The 19,036-nt window shown below is 49.0% G+C and overlaps 9 protein-coding genes across 9 annotated transcripts; 5 read left to right on the top strand and 4 right to left on the bottom strand.

The window, feature by feature from the left end:
* Nucleotides 1-67: 67 nt before the first annotated feature.
* N7511_004509 (uncharacterized protein) lies at nt 68-508 on the top strand (the record flags this gene model as incomplete). The annotated part of the gene is made up of 2 exons (XM_057126934.1): nt 68-341; nt 405-508. The coding sequence occupies 2 exons, from the start codon at nt 68-70 to the stop codon at nt 506-508; spliced, it is 378 nt and encodes a 125-aa protein (XP_056985824.1).
* Nucleotides 509-1,225: 717 nt separating this feature from the next.
* N7511_004508 (uncharacterized protein) lies at nt 1,226-3,335 on the bottom strand (the record flags this gene model as incomplete). The annotated part of the gene is made up of 4 exons (XM_057126933.1): nt 1,226-2,641; nt 2,680-2,757; nt 2,815-3,188; nt 3,236-3,335. 4 exons carry the CDS (start codon nt 3,333-3,335, stop codon nt 1,226-1,228), a joined length of 1,968 nt encoding a protein of 655 aa, XP_056985823.1.
* A 1,288-nt stretch (nt 3,336-4,623) lies between these two features.
* Nucleotides 4,624-5,458, top strand: N7511_004507 (RNA recognition motif domain-containing protein; the record flags this gene model as incomplete). Its single annotated transcript, XM_057126932.1, has 6 exons — nt 4,624-4,643; nt 4,707-4,779; nt 4,836-4,942; nt 5,004-5,257; nt 5,311-5,346; nt 5,403-5,458. The coding sequence occupies 6 exons, from the start codon at nt 4,624-4,626 to the stop codon at nt 5,456-5,458; spliced, it is 546 nt and encodes a 181-aa protein (XP_056985822.1).
* A 532-nt stretch (nt 5,459-5,990) lies between these two features.
* Nucleotides 5,991-7,160, bottom strand: N7511_004506 (gamma-glutamylcyclotransferase; the record flags this gene model as incomplete). The annotated part of the gene is made up of 6 exons (XM_057126931.1): nt 5,991-6,515; nt 6,579-6,663; nt 6,726-6,763; nt 6,812-6,861; nt 6,969-7,000; nt 7,066-7,160. The coding sequence occupies 6 exons, from the start codon at nt 7,158-7,160 to the stop codon at nt 5,991-5,993; spliced, it is 825 nt and encodes a 274-aa protein (XP_056985821.1).
* A 681-nt stretch (nt 7,161-7,841) lies between these two features.
* Nucleotides 7,842-8,263, bottom strand: N7511_004505 (uncharacterized protein; the record flags this gene model as incomplete). The annotated part of the gene is made up of 2 exons (XM_057126930.1): nt 7,842-7,958; nt 8,180-8,263. The coding sequence occupies 2 exons, from the start codon at nt 8,261-8,263 to the stop codon at nt 7,842-7,844; spliced, it is 201 nt and encodes a 66-aa protein (XP_056985820.1).
* A 1,841-nt stretch (nt 8,264-10,104) lies between these two features.
* N7511_004504 (putative short-chain dehydrogenase/reductase family protein) lies at nt 10,105-11,161 on the top strand (the record flags this gene model as incomplete). The annotated part of the gene is made up of 2 exons (XM_057126929.1): nt 10,105-10,985; nt 11,038-11,161. 2 exons carry the CDS (start codon nt 10,105-10,107, stop codon nt 11,159-11,161), a joined length of 1,005 nt encoding a protein of 334 aa, XP_056985819.1.
* Nucleotides 11,162-11,836: 675 nt separating this feature from the next.
* On the top strand, nt 11,837-13,043 carry N7511_004503 (EF-hand domain-containing protein; the record flags this gene model as incomplete). Its single annotated transcript, XM_057126928.1, has 4 exons — nt 11,837-11,877; nt 11,933-11,951; nt 12,013-12,955; nt 13,021-13,043. 4 exons carry the CDS (start codon nt 11,837-11,839, stop codon nt 13,041-13,043), a joined length of 1,026 nt encoding a protein of 341 aa, XP_056985818.1.
* A 1,660-nt stretch (nt 13,044-14,703) lies between these two features.
* N7511_004502 (MDR family MFS transporter) lies at nt 14,704-16,729 on the top strand (the record flags this gene model as incomplete). Its single annotated transcript, XM_057126927.1, has 5 exons — nt 14,704-14,940; nt 15,004-15,033; nt 15,085-15,395; nt 15,444-15,568; nt 15,624-16,729. The coding sequence occupies 5 exons, from the start codon at nt 14,704-14,706 to the stop codon at nt 16,727-16,729; spliced, it is 1,809 nt and encodes a 602-aa protein (XP_056985817.1).
* A 535-nt stretch (nt 16,730-17,264) lies between these two features.
* N7511_004501 (Zn(II)2Cys6 transcription factor) lies at nt 17,265-19,028 on the bottom strand (the record flags this gene model as incomplete). The annotated part of the gene is made up of 1 exon (XM_057126926.1): nt 17,265-19,028. The coding sequence occupies one exon, from the start codon at nt 19,026-19,028 to the stop codon at nt 17,265-17,267; it is 1,764 nt and encodes a 587-aa protein (XP_056985816.1).
* Nucleotides 19,029-19,036: the final 8 nt, after the last annotated feature.

The raw sequence follows: 19,036 nt of genomic DNA, 5'->3' as shown, positions 1-19,036 counted from the left end.
GCAGGCCACTGCTTGATCAGTCTTTCTCTCCTGCTCCGTTTCCGATCTGATATCACAGCCCGTTCCGATGTCTTCACCTCCTCCAGCCGGATCGAATCCCTCGTTCTCGATGTCCGCATACATGGTCCCCTCCAGACAGAACTCATACTCCGAGTCGGAGGATGAAATTGCTTCTCTTCCTTCTGAATCTACAACCGACTCCGATCTCGACACGCTATCCGATGACTTCTCCGACGCCGAGGCAGAATGGCAAGAAAGTATCGAGCAACTGGAGTTGCTTCTGAGCATGGTCCTGGTACCGTTCATCGGCAAATACTTAGGGCGACGATGCGCATATTGGAGTACGTGGAATGGGATTACAATCTAGGACTTGAATCAACTCATACTAACTGATTGGCTTCCAGGCTGGACGAGATTTATGCAATGGAATTACCCGGTCGAGGTGGTAATAAAGAACCCAGGTGCCTTCAGGGCAGCGGGTGTCATTGAGGCAGCTGCCACTCTATGATCTCCATCATACCGATAATTACACCTCGAAATCTGCATCTTGCTTCTTTGCTGCAGCATAATTGACACCCAGCTTCCAGCGTTCAATCTCGTTTCCAAAACCGACCCGGCTTATTTTCGTGGACCCTTCAGCATACCAGCAAGCAGAACGGCTGCCACAAGAATGTCTGCTATTCTGCAGCAACTTTCACCTTTCTTGACGATCCCTTATTGTCTTACCCGGCGCGGAAAGGAAAGCCGGGACTACATCTAGGATCATTCTGGTGGGATACATAGACGGGCCGCATCCAAACCTTGAACCACTCCAAGGATTAGGACCTTGTCAGTCCGATGATGTGTTTGATCTCCTGTCATCCAAGGCTCTTTATACCCAATCAATCCAACATTCATCGTGATACATTCACTCCTCTCATATAAACGTTGCGCGAAGATGTGCAATCCCCCTCCCTAACTAATACTGCAGAATGAATCACATTCCCAGTAGTCAACGTCTAGTACAACCAAATTTCGACATCAACATAAGTCTCGTAAGTTGGTGGAGTAAGTGAAATCAGGTTGGCGGGCAGTATCGCGTCATATGCTTGGATCTAGTTAACACAATCAATTCAATACAACTTTGTATTTTGTAATCTCTGTTCTCTTGTTAACTCGGTTATTGATTGCTATGTATGGTCTCAGGTACGGCAGCCAATATCCATATTCTCAAATTCATGTAGGATTAATACAATCTGTTATGCCGCCAAAAGTGAGACAAATCCGGGTCCTGATTTTGCTCCAATGTGCTTGAGGTTGGAACGAGTATCTTTGGATTGTTGTATCCAGTCAACCATGGCAGGATTGTGTTTTGACCAAGCCCTCCCTTCTTTGAAGAGTTCCTAAGTCGCTTATCCTGGTGACTTAGTCTCAAGCTTTCTGTGTCAGCTCTTTCCGGCTTGATGCTCTGAGCAAGGGGTGGCGGTTGTTCTATTTTCTCAAGTTGAGTAGCGAGGACAACGCTCATATCCCCGGTCGACTGTGGCGTGGTAAATGGATCACTTGCTTCGTTAAATCTTGAAGAGCCCAGGAGGACAGGTGAGTCAGGTGCCTCTAAGACATCATCTTGCCCTGCAGCATCGGGGCCTATGATAGCATGGTAAGCAGTATCCAGTGTTTCATAAAATGAGTCGTCATCTTCAACGTGGTCCAAATCCTCGAGATCAATGAAAGAGGCGCTCTTTGGGAATTCTTGTTGTGGAAAAGTGGAGAAGTACTCAGCCTTTGCTCGAGGTGGGCTTTGGCGACCTTCAGGCGAGGCACCCGAGCTGTTGCAGTCTTCGATTATCTCCGATGACACATCTCCGCATCGACCTCTTGGCTGATGAGGATGACCTTTATCTCCCCTGAAGAAAAAACCACTATGCCCTCCATGAGAGAGGTCAAGTGCGACCCTTGAATTCGAAGTTGCCTGGGGGTTGACATCAGCACAAACTAGTCCCTGTGGGGACGGTGCTACGACTGTAAACGATGGCTGTACTGCTTGTTTCGCTGAGCTCTGATCTCTTGATTTCGGGTTGAGCGACACAGGTTGCTTTTTGTCGGTCTCTGTCGACCACGACGCTTTTCGCTCTTCCAAAAGCATCCAAAGCTCAGCGAGACTCCAATACCTGAGGGATGGCAGGTGATCAGAGGTAACACTAGAGGCAGCATGTGGGTCCAAGCCAGAGTGTAAAACTTCTAGAAGGTATTGTTGCAGAGCAAGCTCTCGGAGTGTATCTTGGGCTTCGCTCTCGGGCCAGGTATATGGAGAAGAAGACTGCTCGGATATCCCGCCCTTTTCAACTTGAATACCTGGGAGGGTACACACACACGGTTTGGAGGCCAACGAAATCTTGTTCGTGGGAGCACAGGCAAAGGAGGACAGAGGCATGGGAGATAAGGCGAATTGTTGCGCTGACCTGTGGAATGAATTTCCAGTGTGCGTCTTTGATGCATTGTTCGAAGATAACTTGATCGACCCTTTCGACTGGGTCGGCTTTTCATGCTGCATAAAAGGAGTATCCTCGGCAGCAGTCAACATTGCCCCAGGACTGGTGGTCTTTTTCCGTGATAAAAGGTCATCTCGGAAAAGGCTAAGTCGGACTCGGCGGGATTCCTCCTAGACGTTTTCCTGGAGTCGTCTTTTGAATTGCCAACCGATGATCGGGTAGGGTGATCGGCTGTCGAAGATGTTTTTCCCTTGTTGAAGATGCCCAGACGTGCTTGATTGGGAATCTAGGTTGACTTGAATCAGTTATGATCATAGTAAACAGAATCATCACAATCACCTACCGTCAGTCTGTTCCCAGTGACGTTGACAGCTTGAAAATCATCATTCAACGTGTGCTTTCTGCCGTGTCCATTCTTGGCCTTGCCCTTGCGGACAAGTGGTCGAGACGCTGCAGCTGATGGCTCTTTGTACTCGTAATGATCATCGTGGGTCTTGTGTCTGGGTTTTCGCTCATAGCTATGCCGTGCTCTCTTGTTGCGGTCTTGATTTCGTGTGGGACTTTGGATATGAAGCGACTCTCGGGATTGGCCACGATGGTCGATACTCCGTTTTCTGTGAGTTGAACGAGTAATTCCAGGCAAGTCTCCGGGTGATTCCAATGATATGAGAGGAGTAGTGGCCATTGCCGTGACACCCCAACCCTGCTGTTTCGTATCTGATGCTTTGTTAATGTGTGCTTCACCACTGGCAATCGTCACCCACCTGCGGCAATTTTATCCAGAGTTTGATCTGCATCTTTCACTGAGGATAGCCACTGATAAATTTGTCCTTGCTCATCATCGGTAGATGTATTGTTCGCCATTAGAACAAAATGGACAACTGATCAAAAGATTGGAAGTATGAAGCCGGGGTAGTCAGCATTGATGGAGGGTCACCGCCGAAGAAAGCACGACCAAACCATATATGCCCTTCCATCCTCTCAGTCTCCCATTCTCTCATCCTTCCATCTTTTTGATTGGCCCTACACCCTCTATCATCATTTTACTCAACCATAGCTTTTCATGTGAAGAGACAACCCATGCCTGAGGCACCCAGCTCGACCACGACGCCCTACTCGATCCAACACAGCTGACAGAATATAGACTTTCATATGCCGATCGCCAGAGTCGGAAGTCTTCCGGCATTCACGGCACAAGCCGCATGTGGGCCCACGGGGCACTGCCCCTCTGACCGGATGCACGCACACAACTCCCACGAGGATCATAGCCAAAGCCGACAGGGCTAGGCCCAGTGACTGCATGCTAGAGCCCGCATGCTGGCCAGATCATTATTCCTGTGCAAGGGGGTTCTGAACAAGAAAGAGAAAAAAAAAACCCCACTATTGCCTAAGCATGCATACAGCCAATGATTCACCTGCGAGGTACTAAGACCTGCCAAAATATTATGGCCCACGGAGACCCCGCTCAGCCCAGCTGGATACCTTGGCGAATGGGGCGGCTTATCTCTCATTTTATGCGGCAGAGATGGTCAAGATGTATGAGGCTGGGACAGAATTCAGTTGGCTGTAGATCCAGCCCTACAAACCCAACCTTGGGCTCACGAACAAGAGAGTGAAACGAGGGGCAGTGAAAGTGTACATCAGCCGTTTTCTTTTAGTGCGCCAATTCCTCAGTGGAACGGAGCCCCGGGAGTCTTCTGATTGACTGCACATTTTGAGTCCAGCCCGACAGAACCCGCAAATCAATCAGCTGAAGGTTCAAGCCAGCGGGACTAGCAGCTTGGGGGGTTATCTTTGCATCCCCCCACTTTGAACTCTCTTCCCGTTGGCTAGAGTTGCACATTCTCAAGGTAAAGCTCACGGACAAGGGCACAGTAAGCAGCATATTGCGCGGTGCACACTTGCCATTGGTGTTCGGTCCGTACAAAATTCCCAGAGATGTGGAAGCCCTAACGCAGTGTGATTGTTACACGGGAGTGCTGACTCGCCTGACAACCACTAGAATCTTCCTGTCATTTTACAACCCCGACGACTTTGGATTCTTGATCTCGACCTCTTGTGAATCATCTCTGCTTTCACCTTCTACCTTTGCCCTTGGACTGCCACTGCCCAACCGTGATCACTGATTTAGTTTCACAATAAGTTCACCATCATGTCTAAGCTCTTTATCCAGTATGTATTCCTTGTATCAAGGACTAGCACGTGTTTTCCTAAGCAAGTCTAACGATTGTTCAGTGGCCTTTCCTGGCACACTAACGATGAGGCCCTGCGGGAGGGATTTCAACAGTTCGGAGAGATCCAAGAAGCTGTGGGTTCTACATGCTCCGGTAGTCACTATCAGCTTCAACTGACCCCCGCCCACAGATCGTTGTGAAAGACCGCGCGACCTTGCGTAGCCGTGGGTTTGGCTTTGTTCGATTTGCCAATGAGGCTGATGCAGATGCCGCCATGAATGCAATGAACAACCAGGAGTAAGAACATTATGCTATCCTATCTCTTGTTACCATCACAAGATTCTGATGATTTTGAAAGATTTGATGGACGGACTATTCGTGTCGACAAAGCTTTTGACCGGCCCCAACGCCCTGAAGGCGGCTTCCAGGGTCGTGGCGGATATAATTCGGGACAACCTCAACCTGGATACCAGGGCGGTGGTGGCTACAATTCTGGCGGGTACAACGGCGGCGGTGGATACAATGGTGGTGGTTACAATCGGGGATACAACAATAACAACTATCCCCCTAGTGGCCCCGCTGGATACGGTGCGGGTGGCCACGGTGGCTACGGTGCGTCGTACAACTAGCTCGACCCCTATTCACTTTCTGACAGGCTCTTCTAGGCGGCGGTCCCAACACTGGGTATGGTGGCGGTGGTGGTGAGCAATGATTTCCTCACGGATCGCTGCAGCATCGGGGTGACTGACTTGTCAAGGGTGGCGCAACAACAACACGGAGCAAGCACCCCAGGACGGCCATCACACCCACTAGATGGCCAACTTTTCATTTGACTTGGCTCTTCATTGGCGGTTCCTTTTAAAAATAAGCCACGAATTACAACGGCTCAGATACGAGGCACCTAGGGCTGAAAAGATGGTGTCAACTTTTGTTTGCTTTTTTTTTTCTCTTTTCGCTTTTGGCTTGCAATGGAAGGAAATATGGGCTTCTAGCTCGCTTGAGCAACCTTGTGCATCTCTATGATTACTCTGCTGTGTTTATAAGTCCATTATCGTTGCGATCGTTTTCTCGTTTCACATAATGAGCATAGTGTGGTTTCATGTTTGCCCAGTCATTTGTTTCATGGTGGGTTCTTTTCTCCGACAGAGCAGACAGAGCATGATCAGTGAGTTCGTCGATAATGCGCATAAGCTTAATCTACCTAGCGGGAGTATAACAGGGCAATAAGGGTCTCCTGCAGGGTCGAGAACAGGCCCTGTCTATGTGCTTCTTTGACAGTCCACTGCATCGGCCTAAATCCAGCCACACAAATAGGCCAGCCATGATAATTTACATCAGGCTGACCTTACTCAATAGTATCCCGACCATCCACCTCAGCAGGCGCCGCAGCCGCCCCCTCCAGCGACTTAGTCACCTCAAGCTCAGCCTCCCTTTCTTCAGCCTCACCCAGCCCCTCCGTCTCAATCGCCTTGACCCGCTTCACCAAATCCGTGACATGAACATCAGCAGTACCTAGCCCAAGTCCCTCGAGCGCCTTCTCCAGTAAATACAAATACTCGGTATTCTTCCCACTAAGACCATGACCCGCACTAATAACCTGCGCCACGTCTTGCGGCTCCCGCCGGGCAGTCTCGCGCAGGAATTGCGGGTTAGACGGTTGGCCAATGTACACCATGCAGATGATTGGCGATGAGTCTGTCGCGCTGTCGACATGAATAGTTGGGTGGAAGGGCGTGTAGTGCGCGCTGTAGCCGTCTATCTCCCGCTCGTCTAGGTAGTCGTGTACTTCTTCTGCATGTGAAGCAGGAATGTGGTATGCTGCGCCCCAGACTTTCCCTGTAGATTCAGATTCAGATTCTTGATGTGCGAGCTGTTGAAGGAGTCAGTTCTTTGTGGGCTCATTATACTGTGAGTGGGAATTGCGCGGACAGACCGGGTCGTCTAATGTCTCCCAGAAGGCTCTCTCAATCACGGTGACTACTCTACCAGGTTGTTCTGGGGTGCCGCGGTGGTCGGTACTTTTGGTTGCATTAGTGGGTGCTTATGGCGATTGAAAGCCCAGATACGAGCATTGACATACCTAGCCTGGATTCCAAAAAAAAGGATCGTCATGTCAGACTGGTCCAGATGCTTTGAGCACCCTCGAATACTTCATGGGTAACATACCTGCCAAAACCGCCGTACATAACCGCTGATATACCCAGGAACACGCTGGTCTGCAAGATAAGACGTACGGATTAATTTTCCGCTCCAAGCTATCCAAGCACGAAGGCTGCTTTCCCATCATTCGATGTAAAAGCTCGACATCATTTCTTGGACATACCGAAATGTGGTGGTGGCTTCCAAATCAAGCTCCTTCACATGTATGATCAGCATATGTCAAGATGTCAGTTTTGATGACTGCCAGGCAAACTACTCACCCGTAACCGAATACCCAGAGATCACCCTTGGGGAAGTGATTCTTCCATGTCCGACCTTCTGGGTGGACCTGGTGGCCTTGTGCGGTTGCTGCCATGTTACAACGATGCTTGGGTTAACGTTAATTCTGTTTGAAATGTTGGCTCTGTGAGGTTGCTGTTGTGGGTCTGCCCCGCGTCGACCCGTCGATAGTGACAACTGGTGGGCGTTCTCAACGAAATATTGGGCGATGAAAAGGATGAGTGAAGCAAGGAGGTCCTGTAGTAGCTTTAAATGCAGGGTCAAACTTCAATCCCGGTATAAATTGTGGTCGAGGTGGACTTGTCGCCATACACAAGCAATATGTGTTTGCACTGTTTGCACCAGATTCCGCCATATCGAGATATCTGATGTGCAGCCCTGACAAACGTGACTCATCTTTCCTACGGAGACAAATACTCTATTGATTGAATTCAGCTGTCTATGTCTAGGTTGATCTGATGGTATAGTAGCGAAGTATGTATCTGAAAAGACTGGGTTTTCTTCACTGCCAGTAATGCTTGCTGGTTCTGATTGTCTTGATTCAACGCGAAGGGTTGTAACTGTATTTTTTGATTATAAATTTGGATTTGATACTTCCGCAGAGATCCGGTATCGTTTAATGTATCTCGTGATTATTCATTCGATAACTGATATGGGATAGAACCCCGATACTACTGTCGAGAACAATGTCCCCACCGGCACTCTTTCATTTCACGTCCTTGCAGAAAGTCAGGCGATAGCCGTACATCTCTGAAGTCTATACACTTTCACCATACTTTGCCTCAATCGACTGAACGTTGCTCAAAAAGGTTTCCCTGGCCTCCGCCTTGGGCATTCCCTTCTTTGAATTCCATATATCCCACCGAGCCCGTCCCTATAGTTAGTAGCTTGGTGTTAGTCAACCATCTATAATGCTGCTCTGGCATGGAGAATGTAGATTGAAAACAGTACCTGGGCGTCTTGTTCTCTGGGCTGAGGTGTCGTGTTGTCTCCATTTGTTGCTTGTTTGTATAGCACTTGGTTCTTTAAATCCAGGGATTGTTAAGAATTGCTCTTGAAAATACCGAAAATACAGGGATCGAATAGATAAGTTACCTCCCAAATATCTTCCTGTGTGAGGTTCTTTTCCAGAGACTCGAAAGTCCTATAAGCTTTTAACATTTCCTTGTCGAGGTGCATGGCGGCGCTATGAGTGATGTTGTGCAGGCCAGAGGTGAGTGTCCAAGGTTTCGATCTGACTTGAGCAGCTATGAAATCCACGTAGCGTACTTAGGCTTGTAGATTCGCTTAACAAATGAAGCAGCAGACGAGTGATCCAATATTTATAGTGGGGAATCTGTTAGACTCATTGAAATCTCTCCCGAGGTCCTTCCAGTTATAATGATTATATAAGCCATACAACCTCAGACCTTCAGGCATATTGAAATCAGCAAATCATAGAAGATATATGCCTTCTGAGAATCAAGATGCCATAGGTCAGAGTGGAAAGCAAATAAGTTGCTCTTCAAGCTTTGTTTTGAGCGAGGACCAGATACTTTTGACCTTCGTCTTCTATGCAGAAGACCTTGCCCGAACGCGCAACAATCAATGAAACGAACTACCGTACGCGAAAAAAAAAAGGTATATTGCAGGCTGACCATTTGCTATACACTCCTTTTAGTAGTTTTTTTTTTTACTCATACATTTCCGCGGCTGATACCTTGGATTGCGTTGTCTAGGACGGTGCATACGTAGATCCTCTAGACTATATCCGAAAGCAGTTGCGACCTTTGTCTCATGATACATTTGATCACAAGGGTCATTCTTCTTCGATACATCTCCTTCAATATCTTTTACATAATAATTAGTACGTTTGATTTTCATCAATCTGATTTCAGCCGGAAATGGACAAGGAGATGTGATCAGTGAATCAAAAAAACATGATTTTTGATTGCAAGATCGAATTAATAATCTAACAAATTGAATGAAAGGGATCAAGTTCAGGTAAACTTATACTAATCTCAAGCCAAGAGCCAGCTCATGTCTATTGTATGATTGATGTGAGACAAACGGCAAGCCCTACAACTTGCATTTATTGGCTACTATTTATTGCCTGGATGTCACTGTTTGCTAAACAATGGGCAACTGCTGTACTGATCTTTAAACTCGAGACCTTGGTGTGGCAGATTGGAAGTCTGTATATGAAATGAAGTTAGCGAACAGTGGCAAGAACTAAGTACAGACAGCATCCCCCCGCTTTCGGATCTGAATATGTTATTCTCGGACTTCAGTTCATGTTTATTATTAATAAGTCTATGTAATACAGGAGTGTTATCAATGTGGTTCTTTTGAGACATTAAGGTAGGCCTTGAGCTGCTCTATGGGTTTCACATAGGAGCTGCTACCCCTTGCGTGTAGAGTATGCCAAGTGGCTATAAAGAGAGTACAATGTATGGCTAGCTCACTTATCTACACGAGTCTAGCCCAAGAGCATTCTTTCTGTTATCTGTCTAAAAATACATTTTCTTGTTCGGCATGTCAGCCATTGACTCCCAGATGGCCGTACTATTCACATCAAACGGGGTGCAAGGCCGTATAAAACAGGACTAGGAATGTGAAATTCTAGGACGACAACCAACATTATTCCTACGAAGATGCTGTGTCAGGGTTATATATAGACAAGGGTGTGCGAGAGGGATACAGCCGTGTCATACCCGTGGCCGGGGAAGCAATTGGGGTTTCCCTAACGGGAAGCCGGCATAATATTTGTATGAAACATTTGCCCCCGATCGGCTTGAAGCCCCGTGATTGCGACCATTTCAGACTGCGTCCGCATGATATGAATCTTCTTCATTTCCATCATTTATCTTTCTCCAATCCTCCATCATCATTTCCTATTTGCTGTGTCTGTTTGCGGTCATACTTATCGGCTTATCAGCTTATCAGCTTATCGCCTCTACTGTTCACCTGACGCGTTTTGTTCCTGCGTTGCACCTCCTTCTGACACTCCAGACGCTCTGTTGTGTGCGTAAAAAGCCAAGATGGCAGGTCTTTTTCGTCTGCTCAAGATGCAGTACACACCTCCCACAGATCCTCAGGGAATCTCTTTCGCTGGGAAGACCGTCCTGTTGACGGGTGCCACCTCGGGTCTCGGGTTTGAAGCCGCCGTCAAAATTCTCAACCTCGGAGTCGAGTCTCTGATCATTGGGAGTCGCAGCATGGAGCGGGGTAGCAAAGCCAAGGCCGAGATTGAGAAGTTGACCAACCGCCGCGATGTCATCAAGGTGTGGGAACTCGAAATGAACAACTTCGCCAGTGTCAAGAAGTTTGCCGAGCGTGCCAACACAGAGTTACAGCGCCTTGATATTGCCCTGCTGAATGCCGGGCTGTGGAACCGCGACTACAACAAATCGTCCGAGGGCTGGGAAGAGACCTTGCAGGTCAACACCTTGTCCACCTCTCTGCTGGCCCTGCTTCTGCTCCCCAAGCTGAAGAGTAGTGCCTATGACGCCAACCCGTCTCACCTGACTGTGGTTTCCAGCCAGCAATTTGTTCGAGTTCAAGCCGAGAGCGTGCGTACCGATGCACTGCTGTTGGAGCACTTGAACGATCCGAAGAAATTCAAGGGCCCCAAACAATACGGCGTCTCGAAGCTGCTCCTTGAAATCGTGATGAAGCGTATTGCCACCTATGTGCGCAACCCCGATGGGACCCACCCCATCATTGTCAACACTGTGAGCCCCGGTCTGTGTGCAACAGGCCTTGGTCGCCAGTACGACAAGTGGTATGAGCAGTTGATAGTGTGGATTCTGTTCAAGTTGTTTGCCCGGACCACTGAGCAGGGCAGCCGCTCACTGGTTAGCGCCACCTACCAAGGAGTCGAGTCCCAGGGCAAGTGCTGGCGAAGTGATGGCTATCTCGAGTAAGTTGGACTCTTCTTCCTGGGTTTGTTATAGAGGCTAATGATATCTCAGTGAGTCGAATGCTCTAACTTCCCGAGCAGAGGGGGTAGAGCTTCAGGAGAAGGCCTGGAAGGAGATCATTGACGTGTTAGGTGAGCATGCGCCCGAGGTGGACCTTGCATTTGGGGGAATCTAAGCGCTTAGTGGGGAGACCGAGCTGTTGAGGCTCAAGATTGTTCTTCGGGTGTTTCTAAAAGCGTTCTTCTTGTCTGTAGCATCATCAAGCGAAGATACCCCTGTTTTCTTAGTCTCTGGTTTCTTATGTAGTCACTGTTTTGCTTCTTTTAGTAAGATCTTGATTTTGAACCTTCCACGTTTGGCCTAGTGACAGTAGGACTAGTTTAAAATGTGAATAGTTCCTGACGAAGAGGCAAAAAGAGAAGAAAATGATCGGCAATGTGTAAAGTACAATTCCGGTTACGCTGAATAGCAAGTTATACGAACACGACTCATAGCGGGTCCTGAGGTAATTGCGGCGGTTAAATTATTTATAGAGCGGATCAATAGGGCTGATGATTTAAGACCAGGGTAGAAGCCACACTAACAAAGTTCAGTGAACATCTTGCGAACCTATTAGCCCCTCGATAGAGCATCACCGCAGTTCTCATAACCACCCGAGACCACTTTGCAACCTCAACCCCGACATTATCACTTGGCGCGCTAAAAATCGTTCCTAAATGGCCCCACGGAGCTCCGCTTTCACGTCTACCTATTCTCCTGACTCCTTTTCTTTCTTTTCTCTTCCTGAGATTGTTACATACTATCTTTCTGTGTGAGGCTGTCGCGAACTCCCCCTTCGTTGCTCACAACCATGGCCTACAACAAATCCTACAATCCGGATGCGCTCCCAGCGTAAGTAGCCGCAACATTTCTAGAGTCTCGCAATCGCTAACAGAACGAAATATAGGCACGCCGAGCCCGAGCAGGTACATCAATCGCCCCCAGGCATCACCCAAAGCGTTTATTAACCCAAACCCCCAAATCCAGGTCGCGCAGATGTTAGGCTCGATGAGCATGGCAAACCAAAGCCAAAGCCAAAGCCAAAGCCACAGCCAAAAGCCCCTACCCTCGCGCCCACCAGCACAAACAGGCCACAGCGGAGTCCCACCCCGAGTGCCAGTCTCCAGCGCACCACCACAACACGCGTACTCAACCCCGCCCCCGCGCATCGAGTCCGCCCACTCGCACTCCTACAGCGGCCGGCCCTCACAAGCAACCATCCCACCTCCCCTCACACAGAGCCACGCGCAAACCCAGCACCGCCCACAGCCTCACCCGCTCCACCCCTCTCCCCCACCCCAGAACTACGGCTTCGGCCCTCCGCCAGTCCAGCCACAGCGCAACAGACCCCCGCCGCAATCTCGCCCGCCGCAATCGCCCGTTCCTCCACCCCTCACAGCACCAAGCAATGACCCGCAACAGCTCTACCCACTCTTCCGCGCAGCGAACGTCTCGCACTCCAGCACGCTGACCGAGCAAGAGCTCGGCTCGGCCCTGGTGAATGGCGATTACACGTCGTTCCACCCGCGCACGGTCAAGATGATGATCCGGATGTTCGACCGCGACGGCAGCGGAACGATAAACTTTGACGAGTTCGTCTCGTTGTGGCGGTATCTGGCTGCGTGGCGGGAATTGTTTGATCGATTCGACGAGGACCGCAGTGGGCGCATTAGTCTGATCGAGTTTGAGAATGCGCTGGTTGCTTTTGGGTATCGGCTCAGTCCGAAGTTTGTCGCTGTTCTGTTTGGCGTCTTTGAGAGTAAGACTAAGCAGATGGGGATACATCCTAAGGATCCTAGTCGGAATGGGATGAGCTTTGATCTTTTTGTTCAGGCTTGTATTAGTCTGAAGCGCATGACTGATGTGTTTAAGCGGTATGATGAGGATCGGGATGGGTATATCACTGTTAGCTTTGAGGAGTTTTTGACTGGTAAGTCTTTCATTTATTGGTTCTTGGTGACAAGTTGGTGAGGTTTGGTTGCTGACTCGTCTCAGAAATCCTTCAATTGCAGGATTAATGCATTCTGGCGCTGCCGTTGTACAATGGGTTTCATTTTCTGGTTCTTATGTTGTCGACTTTTTCGTTTATACCCCCCATCCCCCCCATATTGCTTTGGTCATAGAGTCATTTGAAAAACACGTTGGTCATTGCATGTCATCTAGGAGTTATTGAATCACGAAGATCCTCATGTCACTGCCTCATCCACATTTATTCCGATAGCAGTATCACCGCCTGGCCTCCATCTCTTGCAGTAAGATGAAACGACGATGCTATATAGATCCCCTAGACTTACAAAGTCACCCCCCAGCCCGCCGTCAAAAGCAAATAGCAGTCTCTCTATAGCCATCCAGCCACCCATAAACCATTACCCAACCCCATAATAGTCATTGTCATTGGTAATAGTCACTCTCGAACATAGCCGTCGTCATCAAAAGCATAGCAGAAGGCTGACCAGGCATATACGCTGAAGCCCGATTCACCCTCATCGTCTCCCTCGCTTGCTCCCGCTCTCTAACCCTTCTAGCATACTCCTGTCTACCCCAAGAATCGCGCGTATGGAGCCTACGACACGTCCGGCAGAACACCCAGTCTTCATTCTGTAACCGAGCGCATAGCTTCGCTACCGGCGCATCAGAAAGAAACGATCGATTATCCGGTCTGATCGTATGTCTGATAGAAAAACATGGCTGTTTATAGAGGTCCCGGTGGGTTCGGATTGAGGATAGGAGATAGAGGTATTTCTTGCAGCTCAGTGAGAGACATGCTCGGTCTACTAGATCGAGATAGTGGCTGATCTGGAAGATGATTTTGTCGGATATATTGAAGATGGCGTTCTTTGGTTTGCGGTGTTTTTGGAGGTGGGATTTCAGAGCCCGGAAGATGTTTCGGGGGGCTTTGGGTTGGCGACTCTGGGGTTGGCGTTGTTTGGACATTTTGGTCGTTTTGGGTGTATTGGGGTTATCATGGTGGCTGGAATGACTGGCTTGTAGAATGAACGTGGGTGGTTTGATGCGGTCATTATGAAGGGTTGTTATCCATATCCATACATATGAACAAGTAGCCTATTACTACTAGAAAGCTATACCAAAAGTGACGAAACTACATAGACATAAGATAGCAACCGTCTAAGCAAGGCTGTACTATACTACTAGACAGACACTGCTGCCTAGTGTGAATAGGAGATCATATGTGAGAGATGACGCACACCAGAGACTTCGATCTGGATGAGAGCTGTCATTTCACTGCTAGCGAGATGTACGAATAGCATCCGCCATCCAAGTAGACCCGATCTAGCTTGGGGTCGATCGCTAGTGGATTCTCCATGGTCAGTCTCGGCTAATCAGCCAGTCTGCAACAGAAAAAGGAAATGATGAAGAATCCAGATTTTAGCGTCGGAGTCGGCCATTGGCAAACAGCCGAGGCCCGCGATCTAATTTTATTCGGCCTCAAAAACATCTCCGACTGCTGTTGGAGCTAAACTCCGAAAATACGTTGTCCGACGCTTCTGCTTTTTTCCTTCGCGGTCTATTTAGTCTCGTCATGTCCGTTTGACAAGCTCACATATTTGCGACAGCTTGAAGAATCACGACGGGTCCATCCCTGCTCTACTCCCCCTTCTATTCCCCGTGCCCAGGAAACCGCAACTCTCTTTTCTTCCTTCGCCCTCGCCTCGTATAATGGGTGACCGCCAGCCCCAGGACGCCTCGAGCGTCGACACAGATTTTGAAAAGACCCATCCGGAGAAAACGCCCGTGGATGCGTTCGAGCAAGGCCCGGCAGAGACACCCTCCCCACCTGACGATGCGGAGAACACGATGGAGAAGACCACAACAGGCCCGGCTCTGGATCGCACACCTTCTCAAGCGGCCAAGATGGGCAAGAAGAAGATTATTGTCGTGATGACAGCTCTATGCGTGAGTATTCTCCGAAAATGTGGCGCTAATGGAAAAAGCAAAAGCTAACTTGGTCGCATTCAGTTGGTTTTATTCCTTGCTGCTCTCGATATGGTATACCGAACTCTACCCCTTGCTTCGGAACTTTTTCTAACAATCTTGCAGACTATTATTTCCACTGCGCTACCGGTTATTGCCTCACAGTTCAATGCCTCCGAGAGCGGGTACTCATGGATTGCTTCATCTTATCTCTTGGCAAATGCTGCTTGTATTCCACTGTGGGGCAAGCTGAGTGACATCTGGGGTAGAAAGAATATCATCTTGCTTGCCAATGTTGCCTTCCTTGTTGGCAGTCTGATCTGCGCCCTGGCGAAGAATATGGCCATGATCGTGGCGGGTCGTGCCGTTCAAGGTGTTGGTGGCGGTGGTATCATTATCCTCGCCAACATCAGTGTCACTGATATGTTCAGTGTGAGGTATGATGACCCTCATTCATCTGATGATTACGTCTAACTTGTTATTAGAGATCGACCCATGTATTACGGTCTCTTTGGAGCGACTTGGGCTATTGCAGGTGCATTGGGACCAGTCATTGGCGGTGCCTTTTCTGGTAGTTCTGCAACCTGGAGATGGTGTTTCTACCTCAACCGTATGTGCCAGGATTTGTCGATCTGGATATTAATGCTAATATGATTTTGATTTAGTTCCTATCGGTGGAATTTCCTTCGTTATTTTGACCTTGTTCCTTCAAATTGAATCTCCCAAGACTCCGCTCATTGCAGGTCTGCGTACTATCGACTGGGCAGGCACCTTCTTGATCATTGGTGGCACTCTGATGTTCCTCTTTGGACTGGAATTCGGAGGCGTGAAGTACTCATGGTCCTCAGCCACTGTCATCTGTCTCATCGTTTTCGGCGTCGTCGTCTGGGCTCTGGCAATGTTCAGCGAATGGAAGATCGCCAAGTTCCCTATCATTCCTCCCCGACTGTTCAACGAGTGGTCTAACGTCCTCATCCTCTGCGTCTGTTTCTGTCACGGCTTTGTCTTCATCTCCGGTACCTACTACCTGCCGCTTTACTTCCAAACCGTCCTTCTGGCGACTCCCGTCATGAGTGGTGTCTACGTCTTGCCAATGGTCCTATCTCTCGCGATTACCTCCGCAGCTACCGGTATCGTCATGAAGAAGACAGGCCGCTTCCGCGAGTTGATCGTGGGAGGCATGTTTATGATGGTTCTCGGATTCGGTCTATTCATCGACCTCAAGCCCTATGCCTCATGGCCTCGCATTATCATCTTCCAGCTGATTGCCGGTTTCGGAATTGGTCCCAATTTCCAGTCCCCGCTCGTCGCCTTCCAGGCCAACATCCGCCCCTCAGACATGGCCACAGCAACCGCCACCTTTGGATTCATCCGTCAACTCTCCACATCCATCTCTGTCGTTTTGGGAACAGTCATCTACCAAAACATCATGGGTCAACAATCCGACCAGCTCATCGCCGCCATCGGGCCCGAAACCGCCGCTTCCATCTCTGCTTCTTTCGCAGGCGCTTCCAAGTCCCTCATCGAGAGCCTCACCGCCTCCCAGCGCGAGGTTGTCCTCGGTGCCTACACCCACGCCCTGAGCCGCATGTGGATCTTCTACACTGCCGTCGCTGGCGTCGGCTTTATTCTTTCTCTGTTCATTCGTCCCCGTGAGCTGAGTCGCCAACACACATTCCAGAAGACTGGTCTCGCTGAGCAAGAGCGGGCCCGCCAGGAACGACTCGACGAAGAGCGCAAGGCTCAGTTGAAGCCTGAAGTTGAGGTCTAACTTGACTTGATTCGATTGCACCTCTTTTTTCCACATACTCTACTCCGCGCTACATCGCACATATTTTAAAAAGTTAATGCTTAGTTCTATAATTTCGGCTTCTTTTTCTCTGCAAGTTTCACGGTTTACCTGCATATAAATGACGATTTCATGAATGTTGAGAATGAGTTTTCCGAGCTTGTTGTACACATTGCTTGCTCTTCATAGGTATCGAGCAGCATGCACAGAATCAAAACCTTCATTGTTTTCTTCAGAATGACGAATACCCTTTGTTGTATGTAGATCTAGATGTCTGACATTGAACCATGACCGCAGCTAGTCCAAGAGAGGTGCCAAAGGCCGATTGTGGGAGTAGCTTCGCGGCTGTCGTTTGGAATTAGGGCAAAATGGCAGGAAGGCTAGTCTCATAATGTACGTATGAATTGACTTCCTGTACTTCTAGAACCGCGGAACACGGTCCATTAAATGTTACTACATTATTAAAGCTAGTAAATTTTAAATGTTAAATGTAAAATGTACAACATTATCCGCAACCCTATACCAGACTCAAAGCATCACTGAACGGAACAACGTATCTTTCCCAATCATTCAAAGCCGCAATAGGCCCCCTTTTCAGCTTGGCAGTCTTCAAAAGATCAAAGTCCCTCGATTTCCAAACCTGCTCAATAACCGCGCGCGTGCGCGACACACTCGACACACTATTCTTCGCCATGCGATCGAGCAGCTCCAAGACAAGCCTCCTGCCATCAGTTACAAATCCAGTCTCCGGATCGGTCCAGAGCTCAAAATCAAGCGGATCCAGCTCGACAGCAGCAACGAAGAGAGGCCATATGACATGGCAGGCTGATTCCTGAGCCAGCAGCTCGACGACTTCTCTCAGTATCGTTCGGACGTAGGTCTTTGTCGTGTCTTCTGCTGGGTGCGCGCCGTATAGTGCACAGTTCAGGTAGGCGGTACTGGTGAGTCGTTTTAATTCGGCGATTTTGCAGATGGTCTGGTCTTCTTTTCCGGCGGTGTGAGACCCTTGTCTGAGGGTGTCGAGTCTCTTGTTTAGTGCAGACGCTCGAGTGCTGAAATTTAGCTGGTCTTCGTTGGAGACTAGGGCCCGGCGTGACCGGCTTAGATCCATGACGGCGAATATAATTGAGACGAGGGCTGGGCTGCATCCCATCCATGAATTTATGGTGGTGTCGTCTTCGTGCCAGTAGCTCGATCCGAAAAGATCTGCTTTGGCGCATGCTGTTCGGCCCATGACGTCTTGGAAGGCGAAGAATAGTTCTGTAAAGGATGATACCGGGTCTTGTGGGCTACCTGCGCTATCATTTTCGTTCTTTTCTGCTATGAGGCGTTGTTGTTTTCGTCGAAGTCGAATTATGTCCTTTGCTCCTTGGAGATGGACAATCCATTGTTTATCGCAATCATCCACAATGTCGAAGAGACAAAGGAACATGACAATGACCAAGACTTCGGGATCGTCTGCTACCAGGGAGGTAGGTTCCGTGTTGATTCGTTTTCGGAAGGTGTTTAGAACCCGCGACTTTAATTGTAGGCTGATGTTGCTGTATTGGGGGTCATATTGGGACCAATGGCATGCGGCCAAAGCTTGGATGGCTCGTAGGACTGTTGGCGAGGCTGATACACAGTATGGAAGAATGACGGATGCAAATGGGGATTGGGAATGCGGATTATGTACTGTTCGTGGACATACTTGGTTGATATAATAGTCGAATAACACTCGGTTTCCTAGTGTGTCTAGGGATGGGAATAGGGAGAGGGGAGGTTGAAGGTTCTGCAGTAGCACCTCGTTCATGTTTAAAGGTTTTGCGATCCCAGACGTTGGCCTCGTGGATGGTGATCTTGATCCGCGCGGTCCTTGTTCGCCAATGACCTGCTTGGCATTGAAAGCCGGCAAGAGATGTGGCTCGGTATGTGTTTCTTCCTCGTCACACAGTCGTTGGATTAGAGACACATCATTATTGAGAAATGTCCAGGTATCGACTGGTGGGGTTACCAGCCATGTAGCCTCTTCCGGGAAAGATGGACTTGATCCCGTTGGGCTTGGGGTCTGCCGATTTTCAGGTGAGTTTTTCCCCCAGCGCCCCGATCTGCCAAAGGCGACTCCGCGATACCGGTAATCGGACTCCCATTTCAGTTGATAGGTACTGGTGCACTGCAGGTTTTTTTGCCAGCACCGGGTGCAGCTTGGCTTTTGCTCGTCGCATTTGACTTTGCTTCGGCGGCAATTTGTGCAGCCATGGTGAGAACGGACCGGTGCCTTGCGATTTGTTTCTTTTTCCATGATGTTGG

The sequence above is a fragment of the Penicillium nucicola genome, assembly GCF_028828085.1.
Source record: "Penicillium nucicola strain IBT 29836 chromosome Unknown utg000003l, whole genome shotgun sequence".
Lineage (NCBI taxonomy): Eukaryota > Fungi > Ascomycota > Eurotiomycetes > Eurotiales > Aspergillaceae > Penicillium > Penicillium nucicola.
The sequence above is the reverse complement of the archived record's forward strand: the minus strand, read 5'-3'. Positions and strand labels throughout refer to the sequence as shown.